At 35.3% G+C, this 18774-nt stretch overlaps 1 protein-coding gene across 2 annotated transcripts in view; it reads right to left on the bottom strand.

Annotated features, from left to right (window-relative positions):
* Positions 1-18265, bottom strand: part of LOC117400356 (unconventional myosin-X-like) — a 101986-nt gene extending 83721 nt beyond the window's left edge. For both annotated transcript variants that reach the window (XM_059023103.1, XM_059023104.1), the window contains exon 1: positions 17784-18265. In XM_059023103.1, the coding sequence (XP_058879086.1) occupies positions 17784-17804 (21 nt within the window). In that variant the 5' untranslated portion in view covers positions 17805-18265. The remainder of the gene's footprint in view (positions 1-17783) is intronic.
* Between the last annotated feature and the right edge of the window lie 509 nt (positions 18266-18774).

Here is an 18774-nt window from a genome sequence, read left to right as displayed (position 1 = left end):
TGTTTAATATTATAGGCACCTTTTTTCAGTGGTTGACTCTGACGATGGTTCCAGTTGGATTTGTAGCCGGACTGGGGGGTTTACGCTTCAACCTGTGTAGCTTCGATTTTTTCTTATTCTTACAGTGATTGGTTGCAAATACAACTGGGCTAGCCAGACATTGGATAATGTTTGTTGGGTTGGTTTTTGTTGTGCACAATTTCCTAGTAACTGAAGACATTGCATTCTGGGAGATGTAGTTGTTAGTGGAAGTTTCAGGGGAGGCGGGAGCGGAGGTAGACAAGCTGTGCAGCAAAATTGCTAAGCATATTTGTAAGCATTAAATTAATTTTGTGAGCATTTTGGATTTTTTAATGCGTAAAAACAGCAGGTAAGCAGCTTATCTAGACTGCTAGCTACAGCACAATTAATTATAATTTGTATTTATTTTGGCTGTATTACTATCCTCACATGGGAGAATATTAAGTCGATCCTGGAAGAACACTAGTGTTATTTTGTTCCGATTGGTTTTGAAAATAGGCTTTTCAGAACGCTAGCGGGATATCTGAAAGTTAAATCACATTAAGAAAAATGTAGAACTGTATGAACTTAAATTAACTGAATATAGATCAAAGGGTGTGAATTTCACTGCTGTTACAGGTGGTTAAGAACAACATGCTACTTACATATTCAGCTTTTTCATAATTAAACATTTGTTTAACAGTCACAAAGTAAACACAATCGCGTAACTTAAAGTGTTAAATTTCAGTACCGAATGCAGCCGATTAACAGTTCCTATAGCTGGGGTAGAGCATGGCTGCATTAGACCCTTTCAAAGATATCACGTATGAAAAAAAACAAACAATTAGGTTAATTTTAAAGTCGGTGCAATAATTAATAAAGTAAACAACAGTACAGTAGCAGATGTCAGTGTATATTAAAATGCAATAAACAGTTTTGTTTGAGTTGAGTGACACCCAGCAAGCAAGTAAGTAACCAAGTCTGTCTCTGAGCCTAACAGGTGGTAAGAACAAACAAAGGCTTGGCATTTAAACTAAACGTGTTATTGCTATGGTTTTAAAATATATGTTCTTCCCTTTTTCATTGCTCCCTTACCACTGAATGCTACCCTGCCCATCACATTTCAGTATCTATGCTAAAAGTCTAGCCTGGATGTAGCCGAGTTATGGGTCGTATGGCATTTGCTGACTTGTAGCTTCAAACTGCACCACTGAAGTTAATTTAGTTGACATTTTTTGTAAGGGATTTTCTGACACTTGTGGCTTTAAGCTTAAACCATAACTATTTTTTTTTTCAAGTTTTTTTTTTTTTTTAATGAATTACAATGCAATACATAATGCAATACATAAAACATTAAAACTTCCTAATACCCCAAATCAGCAGAACACCAAATATTATAGTTGCGATGAATAACATAAAAAAGACTCATGACCTAAATCATAATTCCCCTTTTTCCTGAATGAATAAACAATCACTAAATTTAACATTTTGTTTTCTCTTTTCTCCCCCTGCTTCAATTATACCACCTTGCTGTTTAAGAGGCTTAAAACTAAAAGTGAACTGAAAACCTATGAGCCTACTGTACACAGCCACCCTCTGGCAAGTGCTGAAATATATTTTTTGTCTGCTTACGTGGTACTTTTTAAAGACCAGTCTTCATAAACAGCAGTAAAAACCACAGAGTACTTCATACATTTCTGTGGTAGCACATTGGCAACTGAAAAAAACAATTTAGCTGTTTAACATTTGAGTTTTTGTCAAGAAGTTTAATGCATGATGCAAAAAAAATATATATAATAATAATAATAATAATAATAATAATAATAATAATAATAATAATAATAATAATAATAATAATAATACAAAGATTTATAACGGTACCATTCAGTAAAGTTAGTAAGAAAAACTGTTAAATAACATGACACCTTACCAATTAAGTGTACCTTTTGCAGAGTTTTAACAAGCTAATTGTGGAAGCCAGACAAAGTGTAGATTATTGAGTGTGCAATATCTTTCAGTTTGTCTCTAACATCATTTCAACTAGATAAAGACATTTCTATGTTAACCTATTTTCACATCAACAACACCTGTTGGGCCATATATTATGAGCCTGACAAATACAGTACCATGGCAACTGCCTGAACACTACTGTAAGGTACTGGAGGGAAATGGTCAGTGCTATGAGTAAGTGGATATTCACTGAATCCAAGACAAATTGTTTGTTTCTTTTCCAAATTAAAAGCCAAATATTTATTTTTAATAAATCCACAAATATGTAGGAAATACTATGTTACAGTAGGAGATACAAAATCTGGGATAAAAACATGACAGCCATAATTACAGTACATCTCCAAACAAATTTTAAATATCACCTCCTAAAGGAATCCATCAATTTTCCAAAACAGCCAATGCACTGATGTGCTTAAAAAAAGTCTACAAAACTAAAAGTCCAGTAACACATTTAGAGCTATTGATAATACACTTAATTGCTTCTAAATTACTGAAAACTATAACATCAAATTAAAAAAAGACATCATAGTATGCATAACTCCTCTAAAAAGTGTCTTACCCTCTTTTTCTTGATTGGTGCCAAGTGGCAGTAAAAGCACAACTATAATCCATTCAATAATCAAACAAGTAAATCCAGGTAATGGATGGTTCACCTTTTGCAACAACAACGTAACTTATTTGCAAAAAAGAGTCCTGTATCTTGATGTCCATTTCTTAGATTTTGTTTTTGTTAAGAAATATGATAGCATCCATATTCTTTGCTTTTAAAAGATGAACAGAACTTGCTTACCATCTGCCCAGCCTTGCTGAAAACCTGCTCGCTGGGAAGCGACGTTGCTGGGCTGCTCAAGATGCTTCTGACCAAACAGACTACTTTAGGAAAGCGACCATGGTTGTTTTCTCACCATTCATGTGTGTGTAGTGTTATAAAATGAACACAAAAATACAATTACCTTATGTTTTTTGAACAGGATATGAATGTGCATAAAGAAAACTCAAGCAGGCAGAGGAAGTGGTGTCAAAAGTAACACAAAAAAAATAAAACAAAAATATGCATATGCTTGACCATCGACGTTAATCATTCGATACAATGGATCGACGCATCACCCAGGGCCTTAACAAACCCCAATCATTGTCTTAAGCACTGTCTGGTGTACTCAAATGTGTTCCACTACTTCCACATCAATATAAAGTGTAGTTATAAGTAAATGCCTGTATTATCTGACATAAAGCCTTTCAAATCCTTTGCGACTAACCACAGCTACAGGTGGAAAAGAAAATAATGTAATATTATTCAAATGAAACTCTTTTTTTTGATAAGAATCTGTGAAACAGGAAGCATCCTAAACGAGCCACTCATTGACTTACACACCGTTTAGTATGTACAAAGTAATGCTTCTGCATAACACCCACACCAACGGATCAGTTCCATTCCCAGGATAAGATATACTGGGGTCTACTTAGAACTGCAGTTTTTCAGAATTCCCCACCCATAGATAAAATCCAAGGTGTAAAAACTAAACATTTTCATCAATTTAAAAAAGACATGATTCTTCACTGTCACCTGATTTTTTTGTACAAAATATGTTTTTTGCTGGTTTTTACACTACAGTATCTCGGGTAATTTGAGAGGTAATTAAGCTGTTTGGATCATTAAAATGCACACCAGAAGGTTTAGATTTATGAGCCACAGCTCTGCAGAGCCACATGACATGGGAACAAGCAAGCAAGACTAACTCAGCCATTTATTGATACCTTCATGTTATGTAATAGTCATGGAAAACATAAAAAGCAACTCTCTGATGCCATTCTACTTTTACAAAGTCTTTTTTACATTCACATTGCTACCTACTGTACTCAAATGTGTTCCACGTTAATATGAAGTGTAGTTAAAAGTAAATGTCTGTTATTTGACATGCAGGTAAAGCCTTTCAAATCCTTTGGGACTAACCACAGCTACAGGTGGAATAGAAAATAATGTAATATTATTAGAATGAAAATCTTTTTTTGAGGAGAACCTGTGAAAAAATAAGCATGATGAATCCATGATCCAAAACGAGACACTTTTTCTAGTATAACGTTCATTTCAATGCGTTACATTAAGTACAAACGCAAACACTAAACATCTCACAGCATCTTTCATCTGTATTCACAGTGCAACACAGGGTGCTGAAAAGAGATTTCCTGGTCTCAAGGCCAGGTTGGCAGACATGCAGTGAACAGCCAGAGCACATCTAAAACACAAGCTGTCAGCAACACAGCAACACCCTTGTCTCTTACCACTTCTTCATTAACCGTAATGTTAGAACACAGTAACTCCATCACCCATTGTCTCTCCATTTAGCATGTAATAGTTCTGTCACATGAACAAGCCACTCACTCCCTTGGCTTACCCTTTTCTGCTTTAATTAACTAAAATAGATCCTCGGGGTTCCAAGAAAAGGTGTTTAATAATGCGTGCCACAATTTGGGACCAGGAAGTCACCTGGTTATACAGAGCCAGGAAGGACTTCTACTGTTCCCACTGTATCCCAGCATGTAGCGTCAAGCCGATGTTAATAGATGTTAAATAAGTGACTCGGAACTGAAGTATGAGTGCTCATAATATTACTTTAGCTCTGAACAATAAAGGGCAAGGGGACAGCTGTGCTGCTCAAACCTGGCATTTCGGAAATGAGCATTAAACACTACTCTCCTACTCACTCAGAGAATAATTGAGGTTGAACTACTGTAGCAAGGAATTTAAGACTTGTGTCTCCTTTCAAGAGAGTCAGCTGTCAGTCATGGAACTATGGGTGGCAGGAGCCTCATTACTTGTACAGGAATTAAACTAAAGGCCATTTACTGTTAAACGTTTTTTTTTTGGTAATCTATGTGGATTCTGGTCATTCACATTTAATGAGTCCTTTGGACTCGCTAATCAGCTCTTGTATTACTTTGCTCATAAGGAACTTTTCAGACTAATTAATCAACATTTAGCTATCCAAGGCCGATAAACGGAACTACTGTACAAGTATTTGTATTTGAATGGCTCCATTTAGCAAACTGAAATACTGGTGCTGTACAAATAGTACAAATTTGCTGACATTTGTTTTCAAATTTCAGATTAACTTGACAAAAGAAATAAAAAGCTACAACAGGTTCCTAATACCATGAAATATGTGGTAGTCTGTAGGAGAGCTAGGAACCCGCTACAGTCTGGAAGCTACAGTATCTCAGTTACTAGTACTACACTATGTATTTTTTGATAAGACATAGGAAGAACACATTTCAGTAGGAAGATATGACTTAAGTGGCTGTTAAAGTGCAGCTGTTGAGGGAGGCCATAACGGGAATTAAAAAAAAAAAAAAAAAAAAAAAAGTCAGAGAATAAAGTGCTTTCAATCTTTAAATAAGTAAATCATAAAAGCTAACAGAAATGTAAACTGGATATTTTCCAGTATAAACTTGTCTTGCTCTGTTTGATATGCATATGTTGAGAGCTCAGGTTTCCTACTTTCTCTTTCTCCCATACAGATAAAAGGCCTATATGCTCTATAAACAGGTCAGTGACGAATAGCAATACAAGTGTTCAATGTTCTGTATGTTTCTAAACATAGAAACAGAAAAGAACATGTCTAAATCTGCCACACAAACAAACATTATAATTAGGGTGTCTGATTTTTGGGTTTTACCCGATCTAACCCGAAAATCAGACGCCCTAATTATAATTTACCCTCAAATGCACAACACTGCTACCAAAGCAATTAGTAATCTATCACGTCTGATAATAAACTGCAGTGTCTCAGAAAGGAGTTTGCTTGTGTTTTAATTACTGTAATATTCCATGTAGCCCACAGCTAAGTATAGGCTATGAAAGAATATCTGTTTATGATGCCTTGTTAAATCCCAATTAATAAAATATGACATAAATCAGAAAACGTAGGCATTAGTCACATGTATGTGTTTAAGAAACATAAGATTTATGTAACCTTGAACAGGTGTCCAACTAGCCACGAGAGAGCCTTTGATTATCCTATACTAAAAAAATGTTAAAACTAAAATACAGCTCAATACTACTGTATATGTAAACAAACAATTTTGGACAAATAATGTCTGTGTTGATGATCAGAAAGTTAATGACATGATAAGGAACATGATTGAAGTTTTTAAAGCCTTAAAAGGAGTTGACCTAGTTAGCCCAAACCATGACTTTAAGCCAAGTACTGAAACCAGGACCAAAGGACACAGCTGGAAATTAAGTGGAGATACAGAGAGTGGCGAGGGTATGGAATGGGCTTCCTGGAGATGCTGTTGAGGCAGAAACACCCAGATCCTTTTAGACCCACCTTGACAAAGTTCTGAGATCAATCAGCTACGAGGAACCGGAGAAGCTCAGATGGACTGAAAGGACTCTTGTTCGTAAACTCTCATATTTTTATATTATTTAAAATATCTGATAATATTCGTTTTTTTGGATAGGTTTGCTTTTTCTCCAGCTAAGTTTTCTCCACTTTTTTCAAAGTAGGTAAAAATCAGTTAGTATTTCTAAAGCAGAAATAAAAACATAGGGTGGAAGCAAGAAAATGCAGCAAGAGCTTAGTAATGCTGTCTCGAGTGTCACCAAGAAAAGGGGGACAGCAGCCACTGCCTATCTATCACTACAGCATAATGAAAGTAAATTGATTTCAATATAAGTAGCAATGTGTGCAAATACAGTACCCTTCAGGTAGTTTTTAATGTGCAGCAATGGTCCAATAGCAAATCATCTTGTGTTTTTCTATTTCATTTATTATTATTTTTTAAAGAAAATGGTGTCTGAGTAACCAAATATTTAAAATTGCAGTTATATTTAACTCTATCAAGAGTAGACCAATAATATATCATATTGTATGATTTATTTACATAAAGGACTCCAAATATATTTGATTATATATAGTGGGGTTGACATGTTCTGGTTTTGGAATTGTCTGGAATAAATAACACAGTACTTTTTTTTCGGGTTTTTTTATTTGAGGAAATGGCAATCCTCCTCATTATATCTGTAGTACTTTAAAGTATGCCAGACAGCTGCACATTTAAAATATTTCAACTGAGACCGCATGCCTGCGAAAATACCACATGTTCTTAACAGTCCCTCTACAGTTTTCTGCCCCTTATCCCTAGAATTGCCTGCTGCTTCAGTTTTTAGAAAATAAACCTATGCCATTCTAACCTTCTTCACTTAAGATGTCTTGCATTGTTAATGTTGATATTAGATTCAGATCTCGATTATTATAAACAGCTGTTCAATACAATTTTGTTCATATAGTTTGAGACAATACACAACACTATTAAAATGACTGCTTAGCTTTTAACAACTACAACGTGTAAGACGGAGTTAATATTATCCAAGAACATCAGCCACAGTAACATAACAGGCTATACTTGGTTGACTAATTAGACCTACGGCACAGGGTTAACAGCAGTTTGTTTTAGTTTTTCCAGTATGGTAGCAAAAGTGCCTGGTATTAAATATGCAATATCCTGTAACTACTATTAAAGAACATTAACACATACTGTGAAGCATGCATTCCTCAGTGCTCTATTAAAACATTCTGTCAATGCTGGGGAAAGAAAGAGTGTTTACTTTATTTGAGCCACTGGGGTGGGCAAATATCACTTTTAAGTTGGTGGGCAAGTCTGGTCCTGGAGGCCCCATTACACTAGAGCGGGGTGGTTGCTGGAGCAGACATTTCCGGCCCACTCTTTCCCAGCACTGAGAAGACCCGAGCACGGTTTTATTTTTCTTAAATACAAGTTCGGCCATGAAGTTTGCACAAAAAAAAAAAAAAAGGTGACAAATACAGATGCAGTCACTTTACAGTATTTTCCATTATGCAAAAAAAACAAACATTTTTTTCTTTTACATTCAATGTGATTAGCGTTGCAATTTATAATTCATTATGAAGGGAAAAATATATAGTCTCCCGATTGTGGAGCTGCATTTGTGCTATATAAAAATGCGAGAAACGTCATTAGTGTGCTTTACTACATAGCCTATATTGTTCTTATACAGTTCTACAGCTATGCCCCAATACAGCGCTGTGAACACGGTTTATATTTTCTGCACTCTTAAGGATAGTTTATACAAGGGTGGTCCGTTAGCCCCGTTGAGACTCACTCTCATGTGTTTGTGGGTTGCTTTGAGCTCCCTACGAGATATTCGGATACAAACAGTATACAGTATCCAGTATAAAGCTAATTTGATACAAATCATATGCAAAGTTTGAAATGGGTGACACTGTACACGACATCGTAGGAACCTGTTAAAAAGCTGTTAATTGCAAGATGATAGCATACTGAAAGTACATCAACTGGTAATGAAAATAATCAAATAAAAAAAGGGGGGGGGGGGGGGTACGAGGCTCAATTCTGTGATTCTTCCATTTTTAAGGTACTTACACAAAATGCATTCCAATGGGGAATTTTAAGGCAAAATTAAAATATTTCATTACTCTCTTTCTGATTATTAATCATAGTCACATGTCTTAGAGTAGAGTAATGTGTATTAAACTGAATAAAAAGCATTTAAAAAAATTACACAATGCTTTTCAGCGAACACATTTTTTTTCAACCACACAAAAATGCAGGGGTCACCAACCCTGGTCCTGGAGAGCTACAGTCTTCTGGTTTTCATTCCAGCCAAGCTCTCAGATACTTAATTGAACCAATTAGAGGCTAAATTAGTCAAGATTAACATGTGGTACAGATCTTTAACCATTGATGATGTAAAGACACCTAGAAAAGCTGCAGGACGGGGCTCTCCAGGACCAGGATGGAAACTTCTAATTACAGGCAAATGTAATGAAAAACTGTTGCAGTCAAAAAAGCAATGCTATCATACATAAAATCAGAAAGACTGAAATATTCAGTTTTTAACTACAGGTCTGTCATCATTTACATATGATCGCTTTAACAAAATACAGTATGACCTCTAACAACCAAAATAAACAAGCCTGAGGTTGTTCAAGGATTCCGTTTTTTTATCTTTGTATGTGCCATGTCTTGCAGGTAGGCATCACTTTATTTGCCCAACTGTATTCATTAGCAGATCAAAGCTTTTTATGATCTCATATTTTTCCTGCTTACTTTTGTACGGTAATGGTGCTCAAATGTGATGAATATTTTAATTCATATTAATACAAAAAATAAGCTTTCCTAGCCAAGGTGATTCACACGAGGCATGCAGGTAATTTTCATTCTTGCTGGACTGATCATCCACTGTGGGCTTATTTAGAATGTGTTGGGTATTCTACTGTACTTTTAAGCATGCATTTTTTATCATGGTAATTGAATCATCTGTCCATATATGAGCTAAGTAGATTACTAAGAGAGGGGTGGGGAAGAATTAAACGCAATAGAAAATGTGATACGCTTGATGGAACGTTTAAACAAATCCCCCCTAAGATTCTGTCACGCGCCCAAACAGTGAGGTAGAAAGAAAACCAAAAGGACATGAAATGTTAAATAAAGAAACTGCCTCAAGCAAGGCAAATCATTTTGCAATTCATGGCTGCATGACTTCTCTCTTGATCTATTAATGATGGTTAGCATAGCAACATTATCTTCATTACATTGACAAACGACTGCTGTTTGCAATCAAATACTCACTCCAAGGACCTTTAACCCCAACCACCACATTCTTAGTTTACAGAACGCAGTAAGAGTCCTTCTGCCTGCTGAGCCAAAACAAGTGGAAATCTAAAGTGAGGGTCCAAATATGCAACAATATTATTAAGTGAATACATAACTTTATTATGATAACTGACCTATTTTCATGTTTGTATCTCTTTGCTAATATTGTCATCTTTAATGAGTTTCTGGTTCAAATTATATATATATATATATATATATATATATATATATATATATATATATATATATATATATATATATATATATATATAGTTTTTAAAAGCTTTCCTCAGAAAGATAGCACTGAAATTGCAGTTAAACTTCCTAACAAATGTAAGAGTTGCTTAGTGAATAGTCTAATAATCTACCTGATAAGTACCGCTAAAAGTTTTGCATCACCTACAATTTTAGGATTGAGACAAAATAAAAAATAACAAAACTATAAAACATAATTTAGATATGAAAGAAACTACAAAATGATATTGCAAAAGTCTACCAGAAGCCATAATAGTAGTACAGTATTTCATGTAAGATTGAAATTTTTCAAATTTTTCAATTTGTCAGTTTTTCGTTAAGTATATGGAAAACTACAAAGCGGTATATAATTCAATACGTTAACGTAACATTATTCAGCAGGTTTCATTCAACTTTATGAAGCAAAATTAGTTAATTATATAGGGTGATGCAAAACTTATGGCCATAATTTTTACAACTGCATGCTAGAATTTACATTTTTAGGAAGGACTAATGTACTGTAGTCTTTTGACAAACAAATCTGTCTGATCGATTCCCAATGAACAAAATGTTCCAGATTTAGGCAACAAATTACTACCATTATGGACCAGTAAAAACAGTGCATTAAAATTAACAATTCAAACTAATTATACAGACGTGCTCAAATTTGTTGGTACCCCTCCACAAAAAACGAAGAATGCACAATTTTCTCTGAAATAACTTGAAACTGACAAAAGTAATTGGCATCCACCATTGTTTATTCCATATTTAATAGAAATCAGACTTTGCTTTTGATTTTTTATTCAACATAATATTGTAAATAATAAAACAAATGAAAATGGCATGGACAAAAATGATGGGACCGCAAACCTAATATTTTGTTGCACAACCTTTAGAGGCAATCGCTGCAATCAAACGTTTTCTGTAGCTCTCAATGAGACTTCTGCACCTGTTAACAGGTAGTTTGGCCCACTCTTCCTGAGCAAACTGCTCCAGCTGTCTCAGGTTTGATGGGTGCCTTCTCCAGACTGCAAGTTTCAGCTCTTTCCATAGATGTTCGATAGGATTCAGATAGGGACTCATAGAAGGCCACTTCAGAATAGTCCAATGTTTTGTTCTTATCCATTCTTGGGTGCTTTTAGCTGTGTGTTTTGGGTCATTATCCTGTTGGAGGACCCATGACCTGCGACTGAGACAGAGCTTTCTGACACTGGGCAGTACGTTTCGCTCCAGAATGCCTTGATAGTCTTGAGATTTCATTGTGCCCTGCACAGATTCAAGGAACCCTGTGCCAGGTGCAGCAAAGCAGCCCCAAAACATAACCGAGCCTCCTCCATGTTTCACTGTAGGTATGGTGTTCTTTTCTTTGAAAGCTTCATTTTTTCGTCTGTGAACATAGAGCTGTTGTGACTTGCCAAAAAGCTCCAGTTTTGACTCACCTGTCCAAAGGACATTCTCCCAGAAGGATTGTGGCTTGTCAATATGCATTTTAGCAAATTCCAGTCTGGCTTTTTTATGTTTTTCTTTCAAAAGTGGAGTCCTCCTGGGTCTTCTTCCATGGAGCCCACTTTTGCTCAAAAAGCGACAGATGGTGCGATCAGAAACTGAAGTACCTTCACCTTGGAGTTCAGCTTGTATCTCTTTGGCAGTTATCCTTGGTTCTTTTTCTACCATTCGCACTATCCTTCTGTTCAATCTGGGGTCGATTTTCCTCTTGTGGCCGCGCCCAGGGAGGTTGGCTACAGTTCCATGGACCTTAAACTTCTTAATAATATTTGCAACTGTTGTCACAGGAACATCAAGCTGCTTGGAGATGGTCTTGTAGCCTTTACCTTTACCATGCTTGTCTATTATTTTCTTTCTGATCTCCTCAGACAACTCTGTCCTTTGCTTTCTCTGCTCCATGTTCAGTGTGGTGCACACAATGATACCAAACAGCACAGTGACTACTTTTCTCCATTTAAATAGGCTGAATTACTAATTAAACTAACTTAAATACTAATTAAAGAAACTAATTAGTTTGAAATATCACTATAATCCAATTATTTATTATGTTTTCTAAGGGGTACCAACAAATGTATCCAGGCCATTTTGGAATATCTTTGTAGAATAAGCAATAATTCATCTCTTTTCACAGCTTCTTTGCTTTATTCTATGACATACCAAAGGCATGCAAGTATACATGATAAAATAGCTTTTAATTTCATCACTTTTCAGGAGGAATGAAGCATTATTTCAATGAGCTGTAAGGGTACCAACAAATTTGAGCACGTCTGTACAACCGGAAGACTACAACAAAAACTCATGCACTTAACTGAATACTAAACATTGATATATTTCCAGCTCATATAAGACCAGCAAGCCTTTGAAAAGCCTAAAATGGAAAAATGCTTGAATATTCATGATGTATCTGTTGATTCTTAGCTTTTTTTTTTTTTTTTGTTCTCTTTACTTGATCGCTTACAATAGAAGTATTTTGGCTTCTGAAATGCATGATTGATCTCTGCAATACACCTTAGCCCTTTTAACACCATACGTTGTCAACAGTGAAGGATAATTCTAGGAATTCAGACATAAATACTTGAAAGGCCTTATGAATACTGCTGTTGTACAAACCATTAGGGGGTTTCAGAACTTGAAGACCACACTGCATTTCAGTAACTGCAAGCCACTTGAGAAGGTCATTGTTTTCACAGCCTAATCCATTTCTTGGACAAAAATGCAGCTATATGTAGAAGTCAAAATAAGCTATCCATATCAATTTGGAAGAAACGATTAAAAAACACATTTCATGGCAGTTTTTCTTTTCAATTCAAACTGTAAAAATAGTATTAAAACCATTGTTAAATTCTAAATTTGACTCTATAGTACCATGTACTGCAAGTGTCGACAATTGAAATCCGAAAAAACACCTTTTCAGTATTCCATAGTAAATCAATGATAATGAACACCGTAATACTGTCTTGAGCACTAAAACTGAAGTATCCCGTATCATATCCAATCCTACACAACTTGTACTCCACTTTTTCGGACTGATATAGTTTGGGCTTCTCTCTGTCTCAAGATATGCTTGCAGCACTTGAAAAATATACATGACATAAGTTATGTTGTACACCATGGAGCACAACCATACCCCTTCCCCCTCACACACTTATGTTATAACAACAATCATGTACATTTATCATTTATACAGCACCTGTATGTCAGCGGTATTTCAAAGAGCAAAAGGTTATGTTCCCTATTTTACAGGAACACATAAGGTTCATGTAACGCCAAATTCATACCAATTAGTCTTTAAGAAAAACTACTACAGTAGAACTTTAGGTAGATTATGAAAAATACTTAAAATCCCACAGTGGCAGACTGTAATCTCAGAATTTCTTAAAGAGCATCATTATTTCAAGTCTGAGGCTGGTGCTAGGTGTTGTGCTTCACTTGAACAGAATGACTTCTTGAGTTGTCACATGCCAACCGCGTGACTCACTTTATGTATAACATATTAACAAAGGGGTATATTATTTAAACATTCTGGTGCTCTGCAGTATGAAGGCTAACAGGGCAGTCTCTAATTAATTTCCAGTGTTTTTGGTTAATGTTCAGCAAGTTCGATCACCATGCAATGGTATAGACCAGACCCAGAAGGTCATTATGTTATTGATCTTGTTAGTGCCAACATATGCTGTTGTCCCATTCAAGATACAATTGCACTCACTAGTGTTGTTAAATACAAGCATTTGTACTTCTGATGATAGGATGCATTTTCTCCTTTGATACTAAAACATACAGTAAGGAAGTTTTGAAACTTGGGTTCAAAAGGACTGCCTCCTACACACAACATGCCATCTAATTCTAACCAGAAAACCTAAATAAGTAACTTGTCCCTGTTGCATTTGATTAATTTCCATGCCTTCCCTTCAACATCTCCACCCTTATCTTCCCACTGGTCCAATCTATTATGGTGGTCTACAACCTTGTCACGCTGGCCAGGTTTCTTGCATTCATGGTGCCCAATTCAAATTCATTCTGTTGCCTGGGTTTGTACTTAACTATTGAAATGGTAAGGACTTACCAAGTACAGGATGGGATTCTAAACTCTATCTGCCAAGAACAATTAATGATGTTATAGGCCTTTCAGGCTTTCAAGTAAATATAAAGGTCTGGTATACTCTTTAATGATAAAGTGAAAATAAGAGACTACTTCACTATTTATGAAAATGAATGCTGCAGGCGTTCACAGTGTTTTTAGTGGCCAGGATCTCTAAAAAGCACAACATGTCTAATAACCAAATGAATAATGCTTCAGGATCTGTTATGTGGAAGTTTAAGAAATATTATTTATTGCTCTGGTCTTTAAGCATCTAAAAGGTTTTAGAAATAGAGCAGCCTTTGTTTCTGTGATGAGGATTTGTCAGTCTAAAGCTATGCATAATGCTTCACAGGTTGCAGATATAATGTAATTGGGGAACACAATGGGAGTTCAAATCTTCCTACTCCCATTGGGTGCCATGAGCTGTTGATCCTAAGGGGGAGTCATTTAAGTCCCTGTTCAATACAGAGACCTTGCCTGTTATACAATAGGGGCGCGTGCAAGTCAGCAATGGTAACAATTAACCCCACATCTGTAATTTACAACAGTGAAGTATTCCCCTTTTAAGTGCTCCGACAGTTCAGCATTTTCTTTGATCAACAGCTGTCACTTAAACACAGAGGTATTTATCTCCCTTAAATGTATGTTTGTTATTTTATGAAATGTGTACAATAGAAGGGTGTGGGGCTGCTGCTAGTTTATTTGAATGAAAAAAAGATAGCTCTTGTATTATGATAAAATGTATTATAATACAGCTGTTCAGTCTGTAACACATTCTTAATAAATAGGTTATGTATTATGCATTATAACTAGTAGACAGTATACAGTATTTCAAATGCATAAAGCATTTATAATCATATAGTTGCTAAAGATGTAGGGAATGCTAATAGTGAGAGAACAGGAGTCACTGTCAACACTTAACTGAACTAATGATTTTAGGAAAATGGGATTTTAAAACTATTTAGGTTTACACAGTACAGGCACAGAAACTGATTATTTACTTTTATCTGTTCATAATATAGAAGTTTTCTGTGACCATTTTTGTGTACAAATAAAATAAACAACACACCAAATTCTGAGGCATATACAATTATTTTCAGTATACAGGCATTTTAACAATAATCTTCTCTCATGAGTATTTGGAAAACAAAAGATAAAACTAAAACGCTAAATTTTCAAAAGATAGTTTGAGTTTAACTTTTCTTATGCTATATTTTCAAAAGTGCCAAATAACAAAACAAACAAAAGCTGTAGTAGCATTAAATAATAAGAACATAAGAAAGTTTACAAACGAGAGGAGGCCATTCAGCCCATCTTGCTCGTTTGGTTATAATGCCACACAGTCAGCACTGTTTTTTCTTATTCTGTCCTTTTTAAAAACCTCCATAAATATAGAAGAACCATAATTACAATCACATCCTAAGGTTAGTTATACCCTTTGAGCTCCTGCTGAAAAAGAAAACTATTCTTTTCCATCCCCTACCAGAGGTTCAAAGAGATGCAGGTTTATTTAGCCAGTCATCAGATAAGGCCCTGATTCAATAAACACCAATATTTCTTTCAAAGCAAACCGTGTATTTAAAACGTCAGCACTGCAACTTCTAAAGATTTGCAATGCCTTTTTGTTTTTATATAAAACTCTCATTCTATACTAAAGCTCTGCAACAAAAAGTGGCAAAGCACCCTTCCAAAGTAATGCAAAACACATATTATGCAATGTACTGTTAAAATGCAAGAAAACAAACACATGCGTCATAATTGTTTTACTTCTAAACATATACATGTGTTTGTGCTTTCCCACAGGTTTTATACAGCACACTAAGGCTCTATCCATGAGTCACAAAAGAGGTGAAACTTATATTACAGCAATTTCTTTGTGAGTAAATTACAGAAACCATCCCTTCATTTAGCAACTGATTCTCAGGTGAGCAATATAATCATTTCTCAGGATTAGTAACCGACAGGTAAATAAACATTCACTTCCTGATAGACAGCCTGTTATGAAATTTGAATAAAAACAGGTATTTCACCTAAGGAGTGTTTCCAGATAACAACCAGTCCTACCCAGGCTGCATACCACATTTTCACACCGCTTTTAAATGAGCATTAATGTAGCCAACATAATGTGACAGATGGTGCTGTATCTTTATTCTAGAGAAAAAAAGTGAAATTTGTGATTAATGTTCTAACTTTAGTCTGCCCTTTAGCTCAAAGACTGGTCCTTTGTTTTCAGCTAGATTAGCTAAAAGCTGTAGAAAATATTTGACCGCTTGCAGTTTTGACAGAAAGACCGGTCAGCTGTTTTTTGTACCTTCTGGACTAAGTACCATTTGTCTATAAAATTCTGAAAGGGGGAGTGGTTTTGTGCTGTTTTAATCATCTCATATTAGAATTTACAAATTTAAAATAGATTTTTTTCCAACCTTCTTTCTGGGCAGTTTTATTATTATTATTATTATTATTATTATTATTATTATTATTATTATTATTTATTTCTTAGCAGACGCCCTTATCCAGGGCGACTTACAGTCGTAAACAAATACATTTCAAGAATCACAGTACAAGTAATAATACTATTAAGAGCAAGACAAATACAATGACTTTGGTTCTAGCAAGTACAAACAAAATCAAATTGTAAATTTGTCACACACAGGACAAACAAAAATAAGCAAAAATGTTCCTGTGTAATTAATTATGTTAAGTTATTTTAATTTTTTTTTACACAGTGGAAAATCAGTCAATATTCACCATGCCTGAAAAAAATTCAAGTTTCCAGTTCCAGTTCCAGTGGCAACTGGCAATTCTTTACTTAAATTGGACTACGCTTCAAAAATTCTTCTGCGATCTGTGCTGTGGCCTGGCCATTCATGAATTCAAGTTGTGATACAATTAATAGATCACACTGTATATGGCAATAGCAGTGTTGTAGCAGGATGATTCGGTATGCTTCCAGCTGTGTATATTCTGCAGGAAGTCACCATTGTCACAATTAACAATAATAAAACATTCTGTTCCAAATAAGATTTACAGTAATAATAAAAATATATCAATAAAACTTGGAACATAAATGTCAATAATGGGTTTCTATATCTATATTTACATGTAAATGACACAGGTGCATTACTGTCCATCTGTCATCAAAAGGAATCATACAACCAATGGCCGCTCAGTAAATTCAAATACTGTATATACTGTTCCAGCTCTTTGATATTTGTTTTTCAAACAAACCCCCTCCCCTCCTTTTAAAGGAAATACCAGAACCATCGGGGGAACCAAGACATTTACCCAGACACATCCTTGCTGAGGTGATGCACCTTACCCGACATGTCCTGAATTGCGCAAATCTAACATGTTATCAGCAGGAGTAAATGTCCAGAGACATTTCCAAAGAGAAACCGCAGGTGGCAGGGATCCACCAAGGTGCGCTGTGTATAAATACGTGTTATACTAGCATCACAAGCGCACCACATAAGTTTAGCCCTAAAACAAGTTTAGTTTTGCATGCTTACACTCAGTATTTCCTTAAATAAATAATCTACCAATGCAACAAAACAGAAGGCAAGCAAATTGTTTCATAAACATTTCTTATATTACTTACTGTAACAGGCAGTTTTATTTTTTCGATTATTTTAAAATGCATGCGTAATAGCCTACAAATAACTTCCATTTCATGTGTCAAGCTGCGTTTATTTGGTCTCTCTCTCTCTCTCTCTCTCTCTCTCAAAATAACAACAGCAACAAATAACAGATGTTTCTTTTAATTATATACCGGTAACAGCAGTAATATTGTACTCACCTCCATAAAAAAATTATCCATGCTTTTTGCTTTTTTATTAATCCAGATGTATTACAGTCTACAAAAGTCCGTCTGGACTATACGTTAATGGTGTATATAAAACATGAATGAAGAGTCACCTCCGACATTACCAGTTACTAATAGTCTTCTCCACAGCAAAAGTCAGAACACAAAACATCCACAGAGAATCCTTTGTTTCAGAAGTTCCTTATGGGCATTTACAAAACAAAAAGTGGCACGTTTCGTTTCTCCACCTATGGAACAATATTATCCTCTCAGTTTTAAAATACTCTTCAGTCAAGTGTCACAACACAATTCGATTTAAAAGAAAACAAAAATGTTTTCTGTATCGCACTTTGTCTGACTATGCTAAACACATGCACACATTCTCACATTGTCAAGTACTGAAGTATGTATGTAGTTCTCAAGGCAAACTCAGGGGCTGACTACCGTGCAACTTGGAGCTCCACCCAGGACGTTTTGAAATTTAAACCAATCTCCTGAATAAATCACTTTGCTCCGCCCGTGGGGAGCCGGAACACACAGCTTCTGTTGCCTTGTTAGTTCTTGGTCCAGCTAAACACGTCATATGTACGAATACTGTATAAACTACTAAGAATGAGCATTTATACTTGTAGAACCGCTGATTCAAATTAGTTAATACTGAAAGTAAACAGCTGCTATATTGGCAGCGTTTTCATGTTTGTCTTTATTCACATTGTCTATATGTTTCGAAAAAAAAAAGAACGACAAATAAAACATAATTTTACTTTTTCCCTTCTCTAAACGCTACACAGTATTTATCTGAAATTGTGTTGCCAAAGACCCCATTGTAATTCAAATCATTTTTTTCTTATCATGGCTTTTTAAATTTTGTATCACAATTATTATTATTTATTTTTTAGCAGAGGCCCTTATCCAGGGCGACTTATAATTGGCACAAGATATCACATTATTTTTACATACAATTACATTATTTTTTTACACATTA

The sequence above is a fragment of the Acipenser ruthenus genome, chromosome 4 (genome assembly GCF_902713425.1).
Source record: "Acipenser ruthenus chromosome 4, fAciRut3.2 maternal haplotype, whole genome shotgun sequence".
NCBI classification, from domain to species: Eukaryota; Metazoa; Chordata; class Actinopteri; order Acipenseriformes; family Acipenseridae; genus Acipenser; species Acipenser ruthenus.
This window is presented reverse-complemented; position numbering and strand designations above follow the sequence as displayed.